At 43.3% G+C, this 18,186-nt stretch overlaps 1 protein-coding gene across 2 annotated transcripts in view; it reads left to right on the forward strand.

Moving 5' to 3' along the window:
* Positions 1–406: 406 nt before the first annotated feature.
* The window catches only part of PRPF40A (pre-mRNA processing factor 40 homolog A), a 31,004-nt gene continuing 13,224 nt past the window's right edge, over positions 407–18,186 (forward strand). The window contains exons 1-15 of one of the 2 annotated variants that reach the window (XM_054381137.1): positions 407–457; positions 2,701–2,838; positions 6,401–6,481; positions 7,126–7,156; positions 7,628–7,650; positions 9,614–9,715; positions 9,824–9,934; positions 11,099–11,219; positions 13,000–13,024; positions 13,430–13,738; positions 14,388–14,496; positions 14,817–14,881; positions 15,471–15,635; positions 16,532–16,640; positions 17,561–17,711. In XM_054381137.1, coding sequence (XP_054237112.1) covers positions 422–457; positions 2,701–2,838; positions 6,401–6,481; positions 7,126–7,156; positions 7,628–7,650; positions 9,614–9,715; positions 9,824–9,934; positions 11,099–11,219; positions 13,000–13,024; positions 13,430–13,738; positions 14,388–14,496; positions 14,817–14,881; positions 15,471–15,635; positions 16,532–16,640; positions 17,561–17,711 — 1,576 coding nt within the window. In that variant the 5' untranslated portion in view covers positions 407–421. The remainder of the gene's footprint in view (positions 458–2,700; positions 2,839–6,400; positions 6,482–7,125; positions 7,157–7,627; positions 7,651–9,613; positions 9,716–9,823; positions 9,935–11,098; positions 11,220–12,999; positions 13,025–13,429; positions 13,739–14,387; positions 14,497–14,816; positions 14,882–15,470; positions 15,636–16,531; positions 16,641–17,560; positions 17,712–18,186) is intronic. The other variant, XM_054381138.1, reaches the window with a different exon arrangement.

Below are 18,186 nucleotides of genomic sequence, written 5' to 3' on the forward strand. Positions count from 1 at the left end.
CATCTCGCCTGGTCCTTCCCGCCGCCAGCGGCTCCGAGCGCCGACGACTAAGGGAGGCAGAGAAGAGCTCCTTGCGGCTGGGCCGGCGGTCAGGATGTCAGGTGGGGACTCAGCGGCGGCGGCGGCGACCGCCTCCCCTCAGCCGCTCCCGTTCTCCTTGCCGAAGCCCCCTCCCCTCATGCAGCTGACGCCGGGGGACGCCGTCCGGCCCGTCTCTTCCGCCGCGGACCAATCACAGAAGAGCGCTCGGCTGGCGGGCCGCCCGGATTGGCCGACTGGCAAGCCAGTCAGCCTGCTGGCCCCGTTACTCCCGCCCCGCGGGGAGCCCGAGCCACTCATGCCCTTTGGCCCCTCGTCGCGGCAGCCACTCAGAGGGAGGCTTCTTGGCAGGTGCAGTGGGGGCAGCCTGCTCAGCCCCTCGATGCGGCCTGGCGGCGTCGACCGCGGATCCCTTATGGTGAGTGAGGGGCAGCGTGGAAAGGGGGTCTGGGTGAGCTGCGCTCAGGCCCCGGCCCTGCCAGGCCTCGCTGAGCCTCGGTCCGGGGCTCTCTCGCCTTGGTCACGGCCCTCAGTGGAGGGACTGGTTTTGTGGAGTGAACAACACGGGGGGAGAGCGCTGAGGGCACTCAGCCTTGGCGGGCTTCCGCCTTCGGAGGCGGTGCGTTGTTGTCGAGCCTCAGGAATGGCTGAGGGAAGTGGAGGCTTAGAAAGTGCTCTTCCCGCCTTGAGAGTTCCCTGCGACTGGAAGGGAGGCTGGTGTGTGACAATCGGCCCCCTCAGAAAGTGAGGGAAAGTTTTGATTGGGTTGTCTAGGGAGGTGGCGGAGTCACCGTTCCCGGAGGCGTTCAAGAAACGTGTGGACATGGCTCTTGTGGACATAGTTTAAAGGTCGATGATTTGACTGGGTGGTCTTGAAGGTTTTTTCCAAACGAAACAATTCTGTGATTCTGTGGAAACAGTTACATTCTAAGGAGGTTCTGAGGCATCATGGTTCCTCTAAGTTAAGTTACTTGGACAGCAGCTGAGACTCTGGAGACAGGAAGCCTGTCACTGCACATCTTGTGAGAATCAGGGATGTGCCAGTGTCAAGTCTTCTCTTCAGAGCATTCAAATCTTCCTAGTTTGTGATTTCTTGGAGTGAAACACCCGCTCCCATCTTCAGAGTCTTCTGGTACAAAAAAAAAAAAAAATTGGAAAACATTTAAGGTATATGTTCTTAGTTCTATGTACCTTAAGGTACTTTTAGAGCTGTTGCTTCTGACTAGAGTAGAAAATTGTTAATGTATTTTGGTAATTCAAAATAGAAAAAATTGCCATATCCATTTTTGTACCAACACTGGGACAATACGAAGTGTTAGAAGAACAGGATCCAGGTGTTTAGGAAAAGAACAACAAAACTTGTGAAGGACCTAGAGCACAGGTCTCGCGAGGAGCAGCTGAGGGAAGTGGGGTTGTTCATCCTGGAGAAGAGGAGGCTGAGGGGAGACCTAATTGCTCTCTACAACTCCCTGAAAGGAGATTGGAGCAGGGTGGGAATTGATCTCTTCTCAAGTAGCAAATGATAGGACAAGAAGAATTGGCCTCAAGTTGCACCATGGGAGGTTGAAGTTTGGATATGAGGAACAATTTCTTCCTCAAAAGTTGTCGAGGCCTGGCCCAGGCTGCCTAGGGCAGTGGTGGAGTCCCTAGAGGGCTTTCGAAGTCATGTAGATGTGGTGTGAAGGGACATGGTTTAGTGGTGACTTTCTAGTGTTGATTTAATAGTTGGACCTGATGATTTTAAAGTTCTTTTCCAGCCTCTATGGTTCTGTGATTCTGTCACAATAGAAAGGCAAGGTTATCATGGTCAGTGTAGAAGCTGTTTCGGACTTGGCCATCAGGAGCAAAAGGTACCTTGTCTCTCTGATTTCTGTGCCACTTGTATCAAGTGTAATTGTATGGCAATGCACACAGAAGTAGCTGCATTCCTAAACTGAGTGTGTTTTATGGAGTTGTTTTTTGTGTTTTTTTTTTTCTCCACTTGGATTCTCAGTTGGAATTTTTAAATTAATTTCTTAGTTATAGAATCAGAGAGTAGTTTGGGTTGGAAGGAATCTTTACACTCATCTAGCTTCAACAGCTGTCCCTGGAAGTGTTCAAGGCCAGGATGGATGAGACCTTGAGCAGCCTGCTCTAGTGGGAGGTGCCCATGGCAGGGGCATTGGAACTAGGTGATCTTTAAGGTTCTTTCCAACCCAAGACATTCTTTGATATTTAACTAGATCCGATTAGTCAGAGCCCCAGACAACCTGGCTTTGAACTGTTCCAGGGACAGGATGTACAATGATGGTTCGCTCTGACTCTAGAGGGGCTGGAGGAGTTGAACCATCTTGCTTCCTGTTTGCATTGTCTATCTGAACTTGACCAAATCATTCTGCAAGAGTGGTCAGGCATTGAAACAGGCTGGCCAAGGGAGGTGGTGGATTCACCATCCCTGGAGGTGTTCAAGAAATATGTGAACGTGGCATCTGGGGACATGGTTTGATGGTCATGGTGGTGTTGGGTTGATGGTTGGACTTGGTTTGATTGTAAAAGACATTTAAGATCAATTCTCTGTTTCTCAGTTCAGTGTTGAACCTGTCTTTGGTATTAACACTTTGATGGGGGGGTTGTGTTATTGCTGCAGGCTGATTTTTTTTCTCCTCTGTTGCTGGTTTTCAGATGGGACACCCAGGCATGCCACATTATCCCCCCATGGGAATGCACCCTATGGGTCAGAGACCCCCAAATATGCCACCAGTTCCACATGGTATGATGCCTCAGATGATGCCCCCCATGGGAGGACCACCAATGGGGCAGGTAAGGCAGTTCCACAAGGTCTTATTTATTTCCTTTCTTCCTTCCCATAATGAGCAGGTAATCCCAGAGATGGCTAAGTCTTCTACAGCAGCTTGCCTAATGGTAAGGTTAATAAATCAGGGTGGTTTATGCCACAGTTTCTATCCATGAAGAAGCTCTTCTCATTTGTAACAGGCAATTGATGCACCTTGTGTAACTTTACTTGTAAGTATTTTTAGGTGTGAAGCCATAATCTGTTTTTTATTAAAGCTTTCTGATAGTTCAATAGTTTTCTTTTGATTTTTGAAGAAATAAGCTTTCCTTGCATTCTAGAAACATAGTGGGTCTTCTCAGAGGCAGTAACAATAGAGAGCTTCATGTTTCATTAATTCTTGGCTCTTACATCTACACAGATTAAAATTCTAGGCAGATGAGATTAAAATTCTAGGGAGATGCAAGAGAATAAATAAATTACCATTGGGATTTGTGCAGAATTCCTTCTTGAGTCCCAGGGAGTGGGTTATAATTCTGTGTTTCCACAGTTGTTGCTAGTGTCATGAAGTTGTTGAGTCCATTAACCCAAGTGGGTCTACAGGAAAGCTGAAGGGGCACTTTTTACAAGGGCTGTAGTGCTAGGATGAGGGGAAATAGGTTTGAGCTGGAAGAAGGGAGATTGAGACTGAAGATTAGAAAAGAAATTCTTTTCAGTGAGGGTGGTGAGACATTGGAAGGGATTGCTCAGGGAGGTTGTGGATGCCCCTTGCCTGGAGGTTCAAGGCCAGCTTGGAAGGTGTTCCTGCCCATGGCAGGGGGGTTGGAACCAGATGATCTTTAAGGTCCCTTCCAACCCAAACCATTCTGTGAATCTATGGAACAGTTCTCTTTCTGAATATAAAGAAAGCTCCAGTGATACCACTGGTGGTGGTGGTTTGCATAAGTAGAAATTGAGTGGCATCAACTAGAGGTTTAGAGTAGACCAGAGCAGAGGGAAGTCTGAGAAAGATTAACCCTGTGAGAAGGGCCCACAAGGTCATGTTGGCAACACTTTATCTTCCTTTGCAGTACCCTGCATAGAGTGTGAGGTTTTGTGTTGGTCTGGGTTTTTTTTTAACTGGTGTCTAAAGGCTTGGTAGGAGTCTTCAAGATGATTTTTGCAGCCTGCTAGAACTTCTGGTGTAAAAATCACAGTTTTAAAAGCTGGGCCGGGTTTGAGCATTGGTGTGACAGCTAATAATGTGAGTTCTAGTTCATCAGAAACTTAAATAATAATTCTCTGTTATGCCTGTCCTGGTTTTGAGTGGATTGTTCTTCTTTCCTTCCCAGCTGGTTGAGTTTCTTTCCCAGCCCATCAGTCTTTTTTCCCATCTTCCCTTTGGTAAGCAGAGGGCTTCTTGGAGAGCCTCTAGCACTCCTCTGGTAGCCAGCCTAGCCCTGACCCTTTTCACTTTCTTTACTTAATAGTTCTGTTGTAGCTTCTTTTCCACTGTTCTCACTCTCATACATTGAATATTTCAATCTTTAATATTTTAGTGAGCAACATAGTACTCAGGTAGCTGTAGAGCAAAAAGCTGAAGATAAATGGTGTGCTGGAGAGAGGAGATCAGAGCCTCAGCTACCCAACAGCCCTCAGGATGGGTCAGGATGGTGATACTCCCACACCAGAAGCTACTGTAGTGGAAATACCAGCCCATGTTGGCTTGTTTTCTTGAAGGAAAAGCTCTTTCTTCAGCAGATAACCAGAGGTTTATTTGTGAGGTTTTGCAGAGTGGGATGTTTTGCAGCTTGTTTTCTGATGTGAACCCTGTAGAAGACAGGTTCATTGCATAGCTAACAGCAAGTCTCCTGTCAGCATCATTCAGAGGAAGATCTTTTGGTGAAGAATTAGCTGTTCCTTCCCAATTTTTTGTTCTTTTGCTGGCTTTGGGTTAGAGGTCTGCAGAAACCAAGCAGTGCACAAGGTTGCTTCAGGGCTTAAGCCAGGACTTTGAAGTAATCTCACACACTCAGAGCTGCCTTATGAGTAGTGGTGGGGCAAGAGTGCTTTTTTCTCCTGCTTCTACAGGATGGCAAGAAATGGAAGTGGATGCCTTCCAGTCTTTCCTTCCTCCCTCACCCACCCATGAAAACCTTGTGGATTTAAGGGTGGAGCAGTAGCCCTACCACATAGCCCTCTCTCCTCCAGGTAAGGAGAGTGGTAACCTGGTGCTCCCTGATGGTACAGGGGGATGGGGTCACTTGGCCAGCCTGCCAAGGACAAGCAAGTTAAAGGGGCATGACTGGAAGGTTGAAGAGGGTTGACTCCCTCTCTGGAGGTGTTTAAGGCCAGGCTGGATGAGGCCTTGAGCAGCCTGGTCTAGTGTGTCCCTTCCACTAGGGGATTGAAACTAGATGATCTTCAAGATCCCTTCCAACCCAAACCATTCTGTGATTCTCTTTCTTTTTGAGACCTGTTTGGGTTGAGTGGCCAAAACTTCATGTTCTTAATAACCTTAATCATATATTTTGCCACTTGTTAGTTCTTCAAAGACAGGATCAGCAAAAATAATGGGAAACAGGCAAGGTTTTAAACACTTGAAGTAGTATTTTTGACACCTCCTCTCCCTGGACATGTTCCAAGGCTCAGGCTGGATGAGGCCTTGAGCAACCTGGTCTAGTGGAAGGTGTCCCTGCCCATAGCTTGAGGGTGGAAGTAGATGATCTTCAAGGTCCCTTCCAACCCACAGTAGTCCATGAATCTATGAATCTTTTCAGTCTAACTGCCTAACTATCTCTTTAAGGCTATAAGAACAAATATTTGAGCAAAGCCTCACTTACCTGAGCAACAGTTTTGTGGCTTCTTGGTCTCATCAGACCACCCAACAAACCCAAATACAGGTCTAGTCCCACACTTTTTCCCTTTCTGTAGTGTGATGTGTCCTCATGACCAAGTTTCACCCAGTGCATAGTTTAATATAAATCTATTTTTTTTTAATAATACCTTTAAAAAGAGAGTTCAGAATTACTTCAGAACCTTGATGTTTAATCCTTTTCTTCACCTTAAAGTCATTTGCAGAAATTCATTCTCCTGTTGCCCCTCTAAATTGTTTCTTCCTATTTGCAGAGGCAAGAAGTAAGAGAGGCAGGGTGAAAGCTCTCCCAAACTGTGAGCAGAACTAATCTTAGACTCTGCTTTTACCTTTCCTTTGCTTAGTTTGTTCTGTGTGACCATGGAACTGGGCAGAAATCCTTCTCAACCTTGATTTTTCCTGCTTCAACTTAGGATTTCAGTAAGAGCTTGCTAACAGATCACAAATCTTCTCATTTACTGCTGTCCTTTTGTAGTTTAAATGGTGCTCTTCATTAATGTTTCATCTCAGAATTTGGAATGTGGTACAAAAATTACTCCTAAAGGGAATTTTGTAGGAGTGTAATGAAAGGAATTCTCCAAACCTGTCTTATTTTTTCTTGCCAAGCGTTTAAAATGAAGGGGTTTTTTGGATTAAAAACTAGTACCAGACAAATGTTTTTATTTAAAAACAAAGCTGTTCTCATATTTTATGTTCAAAATACTACAAAACATATCTGAAATGCTATTTGATTACAGATGCCTGGAATGATGCAGTCAGTAATGCCTGGAATGATGATGTCCCACATGTCCCAAGCTGCTATGCAGCCTACAGTTCCAGTGAGTTTCACTTTTTTGAGGTGGTCTTGGGATTTTTTTTTTTTTGAGGGAGTCTTAGGAGGTCTTTTTTTTTTTTGGTTTTGTTTTTGTTTTTGTTTTGTCTTGGAAGGACTTGAGGGGGGTGTTGAGAAGGTCAGTTCTGAGGGGATTGAGAAGGTCTTTTGAGGGGGGATGTTAGAAGGTTTCTTTTGGTGGAGGTGTGGCTTTAGAAGGTCTTTTTTCAGGGAGGGGTTAGAAGGTCTTTTGGATTATTTGCCAGCAGTTTGAATGCAGCTCTTACATATTCAAAGCCTTTTTCCACATAATTTAACAGGATCTTATTAAGAATTCAGAATATTTTATTTTTTCCTTCCCAACCTCCTCATTTGGGACGTAAAAATGGGTCTGGAAGGATGGCAAAGGATCCCTGGTGTAGTTTATTGTATATTTTGTCATTCTGAATGCCACCTTGGTCTCCTTAATCCCTCATTTAAGGAACAGCATTAACTGAGTGGTTGATGGGAAGACAAGAATCCATCTTTTAGACAGTATTTTGTTGACAAAAACACTTTCTAACCTATTTTCTGTATTTTTTGATGATTTAATTCTAATTTTTACTCAATAGTTAAATATCTGTTGATTTTTTATTTTTTTTTTCCCTACAGCCAGGAGTGAACAGCATGGATGCACAAGTAGGTAAGTATGAACAGTTTGTTTCCACTTCAAAAGATTTCACCAAGACAATTAAATAAAATTTAATAAAAATAAATAAAATTCAACCAAAAAAAATCAACAAAAAAGTTAAAATTTCACAACAAATGAATTCAACCAAAACAAATAAAATTCAACAAAAGAATTCAACAAAATACACAACCAAGCAAATAAATTAAAACTGAAGCAAGCAAATAAATTAAAACTGAAGCAAGCAAATAAATTAAAACTGAAGCAAGCAAATTAACTAAAATTCAATCAAACCAAAGTAAAATTCAATTACAATAATATTTTCTACCTTTCATAAAGCCTGATTTAGCATTTCACTAAATGACATCTTCACTCTCTGCCAGGAAATGTCTTTTGCCTTGCAAACTTTGATTAATTAGAGATTTTTATCTAGAAAAAGATAAACCACCTAAACTCTTGTTAAATGATTTTATTTTACTTTTTTAGGTGTCACACCTCCAGGAACTCAGGTATGTACAAACCAAAATGGGAGAAGATTTTAAGGGCAGAGTGGTTGGTGTCTTGCTTTTCTGGCTTTGCAGGGTTAGAAGAAAACTTGGTGTCTTTATTTATCCTCTGCTAGAGCTGCTTTGCTGTCAGACATTTCTGAGCATTGAAGCCTATTTTTTTTTTTCTAGTTCTTCTCATACACAGCAATATGAGATGTTTCCTGGAGAGTTTTGAGGTTTTGGTTTTTTAGTCTAATTTAATAAACCCTCTTTTTTTTCCCCTCCCTTTCCCTCTTTTTTTTCCCCTCCCTTTCCCTCTTTTTTTTTCCCCTCCCTTTCCCTCTTTTTTTTCCCCTCCCTTTCCCTCTTTTTTTTCCCCTCCCTTTCCCTCTTTTTTTTTCCCCTCCCTTTCCCTCTTTTTATTTCCCCTCCCTTTCCCTCTTTTTTTTTCCCCTCCCTTTCCCTCTTTTTTTTTCCCCTCCCTTTCCCTCTTTTTTTTTCCCCTCCCTTTCCCTCTTTTTTTTCCCCTCCCTTTCCCTCTTTTTTTTCCCCTCCCTTTCCCTCTTTTTTTTCCCCTCCCTTTCCCTCTTTTTTTTTCCCCTCCCTTTCCCTCTTTTTATTTCCCCTCCCTTTCCCTCTTTTTTTTTCCCCTCCCTTTCCCTCTTTTTTTTTCCCCTCCCTTTCCCTCTTTTTTTTTCCCCTCCCTTTCCCTCTTTTTTTTCCCCTCCCTTTCCCTCTTTTTTTTTCCCCTCCCTTTCCCTCTTTTTTTTTCCCCTCCCTTTCCCTCTTTTTTTTTCCCCTCCCTTTCCCTCTTTTTTTTTCCCCTCCCTTTCCCTCTTTTTTTTTCCCCTCCCTTTCCCTCTTTTTTTTTCCCCTCCCTTTCCCTCTTTTTTTTTCCCCTCCCTTTCCCTCTTTTTTTTTCCCCTCCCTTTCCCTCTTTTTTTTTCCCCTCCCTTTCCCTCTTTTTTTTTCCCCTCCCTTTCCCTCTTTTTTTTTCCCCTCCCTTTCCCTCTTTTTTTTTCCCCTCCCTTTCCCTCTTTTTTTTTCCCCTCCCTTTCCCTCTTTTTTTTTCCCCTCCCTTTCCCTCTTTTTTTTTCCCCTCCCTTTCCCTCTTTTTTTTTCCCCTCCCTTTCCCTCTTTTTTTTTCCCCTCCCTTTCCCTCTTTTTTTTTCCCCTCCCTTTCCCTCTTTTTTTTTTCCCCTCCCTTTCCCTCTTTTTTTTTTCCCCTCCCTTTCCCTCTTTTTTTTTTCCCCTCCCTTTCCCTCTTTTTTTTTTCCCCTCCCTTTCCCTCTTTTTTTTTTCCCCTCCCTTTCCCTCTTTTTTTTTCCCCTCCCTTTCCCTCTTTTTTTTTCCCCTCCCTTTCCCTCTTTTTTTTTTCCCCTCCCTTTCCCTCTTTTTTTTTCCCCTCCCTTTCCCTCTTTTTTTTTTCCCCTCCCTTTCCCTCTTTTTTTTTCCCCTCCCTTTCCCTCTTTTTTTTTTCCCCTCCCTTTCCCTCTTTTTTTTTCCCCTCCCTTTCCCTCTTTTTATTTCCCCTCCCTTTCCCTCTTTTTTTTTCCCCTCCCTTTCCCTCTTTTTTTTTCCCCTTTGAAAGATCCTTTTTTTTTTTTTTAAGGAGCTTGAATTCTTTTTTTCAGGGCCTTTGAAGTGTTTTAGGTGCTTCAAAAAGAGCTTTGAGAAACCTTAGATAGATTTTTGAGGTCCTCAGAAGGGTTCTTTTGGTCCTTTACAAATGTTTTTAAGTACTTCTGAGTTCAAAGTAAACTCCTGATGTCAGAATCTCCTTGGTTTTGAAAACAAGGTGGGAGTGGGGGGCTGAGAAACTCCACTTGACACAAAAGAACTAAGTTCCTTGCAAAGGACACTGCCTTAAATGTCTCTGTGTTTTGGCTTGCTGTCTTTGCTGCTGAATGTGCTTTTAGTCTGTTTAATAAACACACCCCAAGGAAACAAAGACCACAGAATATTAACCAGAATGTCTTTTCAGAGCTCTGTTTTGTTTCGCCCTCAGACAACGCATCCCGTCGTTTGCGCTGCCCAGCAAACCACCACCACCACCAGCTCTGTTAATGAAGAGCACTCTAAACAGGTTTATCTGCTTTCCACTTGTATTGCACCTTCTTTTTAGTACCTTTTGATTACGCCTCAAACAGCATTTTTTTGTTTCCTGGCTAATGGGTTCTTTGCCTTTGCCTAGAAATCTACATGGACAGAACACAAATCACCAGATGGAAGGACGTATTACTATAATACTGAAACAAAGCAGTCCACCTGGGAGAAGCCAGATGACCTCAAAACACCTGCTGAGGTGAGCTAAATTCAGATGAACATCCCTGTTGGGAAATAGTTTTTACTGTTTGTGTGAATGGAAGGATTTGTGTCAACAGCCTGGGGAAGAGGAGGCTCCAGGGAGACCTTTCAGTGCCTAAAGAGCTGAGCAGAAAGCTGGGGACAGACTTTTGAGCAGGGCCTGTTGTGCCAGGACAAGGGGTGATGGTTTGAACTCAAAGAGGGAGGTTCAGACTGCAGAGAAGGAAGAAATATTTGACACTGAGAGTGGTGAGACCCTGGCCCGTGTTGCCCAGAGATGTGGTAGATGCCCCATCCCTGGAACCATTCCAAGTCAGGGACTCTGAGCAACCTGCACTAATTGCAGATGTCCCTGCTGACTGCAGAGTTGTTGGATTGGCTGATCCTTAAAGATCCCTTCCAACCCAAACCAGTCTGGGATTATGTCGTGCCAGTTGATATATTTATTATTTTCTTCCAGTAGGAGCAAACTCTTCAAATAAATGTTGCAAAAATATTTATATTCCACTCTTTATGTTAGTGGAACTTGAGGCTGCAAAATGGACCAAAACTCTCCAATTTTCCTCCTCAATTTTAAGATGAATTTTGCTTGTTAGAAACATGGCTTCCCTTAATGCTTAGTTAAGTTTATCTAAGTAATATTTATCATTATGGAAGATTTTGCTTGGAGAATATTTGCCTTGTATCCATAAGTTGTGGATCATTAAGTTATTTCTTGGCATCTTTATTTTTCTTGCTATTTTGTCCTTTTTTTTTTTTCTTCTTTCTTTGTTCCTTCCTTTCTCTTCTCTTTTTCCTTTCCTTCTTCTTTCTTTGTTCCTTGCTTCCTCCCTCCCTCTTTCTTTTTGTCCCTTCCTCCCTCCCTCTTTCTTTTTGTCCCTTCCTCCCTCCCTCTTTCTTTTTGTCCCTTCCTCCCTCCCTCTTTCTTTTTGTCCCTTCCTCCCTCCCTCTTTCTTTTTGTCCCTTCCTCCCTCCCTCTTTCTTTTTGTCCCTTCGTCCTTCGCTCTTTCTTTCCTTTTTTTTTTTTAGTTGGCATTATTATTTCCCTTGGTTGCTTAAGTTATTTCTTGGCATAGGGTTTGTGACTTACTTCTAGCTACCTTCTAACTTTAAAACACAAGTATTGTAAATAATATAAATGTTTTTGTTTTCCCTCCATTAGCAATTGTTGTCTAAGTGTCCCTGGAAAGAGTATAAATCTGATGCTGGAAAGCCCTACTATTACAATTCCCAAACAAAGGAATCACGCTGGGCAAAACCCAAAGAGCTTGAGGATCTTGAAGGTAATGAGCAGGGAAAGTGGGTAGTGGGGTGGAGGCTGTGTAGATTGCTTGAATTTGGGGGCAGAAGTAGGTATCAAAGCAGAGCAGTCCAACTTCTGTTAGAAATTAAATCTGGAGTTAATGCTGTCTGAGATTTCCATGGATCAGCTTTGCTTCCTGCATCCTCACTGGTCCTTTTTCCACTGTACCTTGTGTGGCAGCAGCATCAGCTGCCCCTCATGTCCCCAAGCAGGAACTGAGTCAGGATGGTAGGGCAGTGGCTTGTTCAGGGCTGTGAGCACACTTTCTGCCTTAGCAGTAGGTGATGGCTTCAAACCTGTCTTCAGTTTAGGGCTCTTGGAGGGTTTGACTCTTCCTTAGCCACCAATCCTTTGGAAACATGTAGGAACTTAGTAGTATACAAGAAAGCTGGGGAGGGACTTTTTAGGGTGTCAGGTAGCGATAGGACTGGGGGGAATGGAGCAAAACTAGAAATGGGGAGATTCAGATTGGATGTTAGGAAGAAGTTTTACACCATGAGGATAGTGAGACACTGGAACAGGTTGTCCAGGGAAGTGGTGGAAGCCTCATCCCTGGAGATTTTTGAGGGCAGGCTGGATGTGGCTGTGAGCAACCTGCTGTAGTGTGAGGTGTCCCTGCCCATGGCAGGGGGGTTGGAACTGGCTGATCCTTGAGGTCCCTTCCAACCCAAACAATTCTATGATTCATTTATGTGAAGGTTCAGGCTTTGAGCCAGCAATGAGCCCTTGTCACCAAGAATGACAATGGTCTCCTGGGGTGCATGAAGAAGAGAGTGGGTAGCAGGTCAAGAGAAGTTTTCCTCCCCATTTACTCTGCCACAGTCAGGCCACATCTGGAGTCCTGGAGCCAGTTCTGAGATTCCAAGTTCAAGAGAGACAGGGAATGACTGGAGAGAGTCCAGTAAAGGCTACAAAGATGCTGAGGGGCCTGGAGCATCTCTGTGAGGAGGAAGGGCTGAGAGCCCTGGGGCTGTGGAGCCTGCAGAAGAGCAGCCCCAGAGGGGAGCTGAGCAATGCTCAGCAAGAGCTAAAGGAGCTGTGGGGGGCATGAGGACAGGGCCAGACTCTTGTCAGTGGTGCCCAGGGACAGCACAAAGGGCACTGGGCACAATCTAGAACCCAGGAGGTTTCATCTGAAGATGAGGAGAAAGTTGTTTGATGTGAAGGTGCTGGAGGCCTGGAGCAGGCTGCCCAGAGAGGTTGTGGAGTCTCCTCTGGAGAGCATCCAAACCTCCAAAAATGCTAATTCTTTTACTGCCCTTCTGTATGGTGACGGCAGGACCCCCTTTTGTATAAACATCTTACGATTCTGTGCTCCTGGTTTCTTGATTTTTAACACATTTCTATTTGCTATTTTAAAGGAAACAAGACGTAACATCTGCCAGAAAAAAAAAGAATATTAAAATTAGTACCAAAAACTAAATGTCAGTGACTGTTAGAATAAAAAGGATCACGTTCAGTAAGCCTGGGTTTCTGTTCCTTCAACTAAAGTTGAAATAATTTTCAAGTTTTAAAGTTGAAATAATTATTTTAAACTAGGCAGTTGTAATTTATATATCCCTAATCTTTTATTTTTAATGAGATTTTAAAATTTGGCTTTAGTCTGACTCAATTTCATCCTTCAAAGGGCATAAATATTGAAATTATTGATACAACAAATCCATTTCAAGCTCTTTTTTTACTACATCTTGTTAATAGTAACTCTATAAACTATTTCTGGAAGTATTTTGACTTCTTTCTTTTTCCCTTTTCTCCTCTAGCAATGATAAAAGCTGAAGAAAACAGGTATGTTCTTAATGGTGTGCTAAAGATATTTTTTTGGTTTTATGTGGAATCTGGTCCCTGAATCTTAAAAATGTTGCTTGAATGCCAAATAGTTGCTTTGTTTATTAAAACCTCAGGTAATCCAAGTTTCTTTGGAAGGGAAATGGTTGATTTTTTTAGATAAGTGTTTTAGTAAAACATTTCCTTTCTCTCAGCTAAGATTGGAAGGGGTTCTGCTGGAGAGGTCCTGCTTGTGTGAGGTCCTGCCTCCGAGGGTCCTTCTTGACAATTCTTTGTAACCAGGCCTAAATTTCTCATAACCTTCAGATTTTGTGCTTCAGCATCTTATCTAAACTACAGGTTTCCCTGAACCATGAAGTTGTCCCATGCTTGTATGTGACTGCTGCCATTTTTTGGTCCCTGCAGCACAAAGCCTGAAGATTCCACTCCAGCCACATCGACTCCAGCTGCTGCTGCAGAAGCCGCAAACGCCAGCACCGCAGCCACAACCGAAACTGCCGCGGCTGTCACCACCACCACTGCTGCTTCTGCAGCCACAGCAGCCCCTGAAGCAGATGCTGCTGCAGCTTCTTCTGTGGTAGAAAATGAAAGTGGTGGCACAGCCACAGCTGAGGAACAGGGACAAGCAGCTTCTGCACCTGCTGGGCAGGAACAGAGTGGAGAAGCAGCAGCCAATGCAACAGATGACTCTTCCAAGCAGGAGGCCTCAGGAGAGTGAGTGAAATTACAAAGTGTGTGGCTTTTTTGTCTTGCTTCTAGGATCTGGTTTATCTTCAGTTGTAGGTGGCCAGACTTCTTTGATACATTTCTTCAGTGAAACATCAGCATGAATCAGTGGCAGCAGAGAATGATGAGGAACCTTCTCCCAAAGCTCTTAAACCCTAGAGAGAACATCAGCAGGACAAACATCTCATTAACTTTTGAGAGCTGTTAATATTTAAACTGGGGTTCGGGAGGACATTCATTACAGTGAGGGTGGTGAGGTACTGGAACAGGTTGCCTAGGGAGATATCCCCTCCCTGGAGGTGTTCAAGACCAGGTAAGATGAGACCTTGAGCAGCTTGGTCATGGCAGGGGGGTTGGATCTAGATGATCTTTGAGGACCCTTCCAACCCAAACACTTCTGTGAATCTTCCCTAGAGCTATGCAATTAGCTACAATTAGAAGAAAATGCAATAATATAATTTGCTTTTTTGATCAGTTGTGTGGTGTCTGTAAGGAAAAGTCTTGTACAAAATATTTATCTTCTGTAGTATTATTTTTCTTTGAGTTACAACTTAATTCACTTGATGGTGGTGTTTTATGACTGTTCTGTAGAAAAGAAAAATGTTTAAATAATGACATCCTTAATTTTTGTCTCTAGTGCTGCTTCAAAGAAAGAGGATGATGATGCCCAGCCTGTTAAGAAGACCTATACATGGAATACAAAGGAAGAAGCCAAGCAAGCATTTAAAGAGCTGCTGAAAGAAAAGGTATTTCAGTAGCTAAAAGCTTTATTGAGCTACAAAACCTCTTATTTGTCAGAAATTAGCAGGTGCTGCAGCCCTCTGCTCATCTTTATGGCCCTCCTCTGGGCCTGCTGCAGCAGGTCCATGTCCTTCTCATGTTTGGGGGTGCTGGAGCTGGACACAGCACTCCAGATGTGGTCTCATCAGAGCACAGCAGAGTGGCAGAATCATCCCTCTCCGTCTGCTGGCCAAGCTGCTTTTGATGCAGTCCAGGATACCAGTGGCTTTTTTAAGTAATTACTTGGTTCCAAACCTAATTAATCCATGATTTCATGTCTTCACAGCGAGTACCATCCAATGCTTCTTGGGAGCAAGCAATGAAAATGATCATTAATGATCCCAGATACAGGTAATGCTTGATTCTTTCCTCTTTCCAATTCTACATAACCACCACATGAGCTCCTCTGACTTCTCTGACTTAACTTTGCACAGTTATTTGTGTAATTTCTGACCATCTGCCATTGCCAGGGAACTTTTTTCCTTTCCTACATAAAAAAGTGCAATTCCTAGGCTTAAATTTTTCATCTGGAAAGGATGTGGCAGCTGTTGGTTGTATTTTATGGTTTTGAATTTTCTTTGGGATAAAAACAAACAAAAAACCCCAAACATTTACACTGAGCTGAATACTTTGTAGGTTACTTCTTAAATGAGAGGCAGGAAAATGGTTGATATCTATGATAAAAGATGACAAAAATAATCTTACAATGTGAAATGCAGCCTGAAAGCATGATGGTAGCTTACATTTTATTATTAGATAGTTATTTTTACTGCTTTTTTAATGATTTCTATTAATTCTGAGGGAGAAACAGGGTGATGACTGGGCCATTTAGATGATACTTTGTCTCATGCTTGAATGATTAAAATCTATTGCATTTTAACCTTTTGGTTTCGTTATTCTTTTGTATAACTGATGTTGGTTTTTTTTCTTTCATGTGAAGTGCTTTGGCTAAATTAAGTGAAAAAAAGCAAGCTTTTAATGCTTACAAAGTTCAGACAGAAAAAGAAGAGAAGGAAGAAGCAAGATCAAAATACAAAGAAGCTAAAGAATCCTTCCAGCGTTTCCTTGAAAACCATGAGAAGATGACCTCCACAACAAGATACAAGTAAGACCAACGTTAAATGAAGCTCTAAATTTCACTGTCTTGCCAAGTTAACCAAATCTGGATTGCTCTTCAGGAATGCCAAACATCTTATGTGCTCAGCCTGGAAAAAAATTTGTAGCTAAAATTTGTGTGGGAATAGGAATGTTCTCGTTTTCATAGATCCAGATGAAACCAGCTCAAATGGGTGATGTGCTAATGATCATGGGCTGAGCTTTTTATAACTATAAATGAAAGAGCACATCAGCTTTATTTTGGTTTTAGAAAGTTATCACAGGAAAAAATAATAGTCACAGAATGATGAGAATTGAACTTCTGAAGATCATCCACTCCAACCCCCCTGCTACACCAGGGGCACCCACAGCAGCTTGTGCAGGATCACAATGGCCAGGTGGCTTTGGAAGCTCTCCAGAGAAGGAGACTCCACAACCTCTCTGGGCAGCCTGCTCCAGGCCTCCAGCACCCTCGCACCAAACAACTTTCTCCTTCTTTTCAGATGGAACCTCCTGGCTTCCAGTTTGTGCCCATTGACTCTTGTCCTGTCCCTGGGCACCACTGAGCAGAGTCTGGCCCCAGCCTCTTGCCCCCCACAGCTCCTTTAGCTCTTGCTGAGCATTGCTCAGCTCCCCTCTGGGGCTGCTCTTCTGCAGGCTCCACAGCCCCAGGGCTCTCAGCCTTTCCTCCTCACAGAGATGCTCCAGGCCCCTCAGCATCTTCAGAGCCTGGTGCAATCTGTTCTTCCTCCCCAGGTGCAAGTGCATTTTCCCAGGAAATAAGATTTGGGAGATGTGATACAAAGCCATTATTAAATATAAAGAGTTCTTAATGTTACTGTAATGCAGTGGGACTGTTTGTGTTCACCAGCCAATGGTGCTTTACTTTTTCTTTGTTCTCACCAGAAAAGCTGAGCAGATGTTTGGGGAGATGGAAGTCTGGAACGCGATATCGGAGCGTGATCGCCTCGAGATCTATGAAGATGTTTTGTTTTTTCTGTCTAAGAAGGAGAAGGTAACTTTCTTTCAGACTTAGCTTCTCATGTAACATCTGTGCAGTGCTTTACACCTCTGAGTAAACAGATCTTGTAAGCAATCTGATTTTGAATGCTGTTCAGGGACAGTCAAAATGTAACAGGAGGGGATGGATCTGGAGGAAAGGAGTGGAGAACCAAGTGAGGAGGGTACTACAGTAGTGTGACCCATACTGTTTCGAAGGCACAACTCAATTTAGCTTCTCTCCCAAAGGAGAGAGGAGAAAAAAGATACAAGAAAGTGGACAAGATTTGTCAACTACAGAGAGGAAAGTCTTCTTACACAAGATGTGATGGAAAAAAGAGACAGGGAATAAGAGCATAGGAGGAGCTCGTCAAAGCTCTGATTGACAGTGGTGCAGCACTGAGTGTTTGCTTGAAGGCGCTAACGGTTTCCTTGCTGTACCTCTGAAGGATGAGCTCCATTTGTTATATCAGGAGATAACAGGAGCTTGAAACTTGAGGAGGGTAGATTTAGATTGTGATTAGGAAGAAATTCTCGACAGTGAGGGTGGTGAGACACTAGAACAGGTTGCCTGGGGAGGTTGTGAATGACTCTTCTTGGAGGTCTTCAAAACCAGCTTGGAGGCAGACTTGAGCAACCTGGGCTAGTAGAAGGTGTCCTTGCAAGAGGATTTATACTAGTTGATCTTCAAGGTCCCTTGTAACCCAAACCATTCTATGAATCTATGAATGAGTAGTCCTGAAACAGTTAATCTGTGGATGCAAGTGCTAATGATCTGTAAAAATTGTATGTAGGCCCAGATTTGGTCAAGTTACACAGAAATAAAAGGTTGATTTTGTGTTTTCTTGGAGATGAAACTTTAGAGTTTAAGTGTTTCTATCTATACAACCTCAAATTTAGCAGGAAAGAAGGTAAATGAATGCGTTTTCTCCTCAGGAACAAGCCAAACAGTTACGAAAGAGGAACTGGGAAGCTTTGAAGAACATATTAGATAACATGGCCAACGTCACTTACTGTACCACTTGGTCTGAGGCCCAGCAGTATCTGATGGACAACCCTACCTTTGCAGAAGATGAAGAGCTGCAGAGTATGTAAAAAACCAAATCTGTGTGGTTCTTTAGGGAGAGGGAGTGGATTTGTGCTCAGCAATGACGACTCTCTGCTGCAAGAGTGGTCAGGCACTGGAACAGGCTGCCCAGGGAGGTGGTGGAGTCACCATCCCTGGAGGTGTTCAAGAAATCTGTGGCCATGGCACTTTGGGACATGATCTAATGGCCATGGTGGTGTTGATGGTTGGACCCAATGATCTTAGAGATCTTTGCCAACCCAAACAATTCCGTGACTCCTGGCTTGCTCCTGCCCAGTACATTGCTGCTCTGACAGCTTGTATGAAGGACCTGATCTTGTTTGGTTCCTAGGAAACACACATCAGCTTCACAGATCATTACTAATTAATGAGAAAAGATAGCTTGGAATGGCTTTAGTAATTGTTAACCTTTTGAAAATTAAAATGTTATTTGACAATTAACAGGTTGCAAATATCTCAGCTACCTTCTGGTAGA

This window comes from Indicator indicator, chromosome 5 (assembly GCF_027791375.1).
Source record: "Indicator indicator isolate 239-I01 chromosome 5, UM_Iind_1.1, whole genome shotgun sequence".
NCBI lineage: Eukaryota > Metazoa > Chordata > Aves > Piciformes > Indicatoridae > Indicator > Indicator indicator.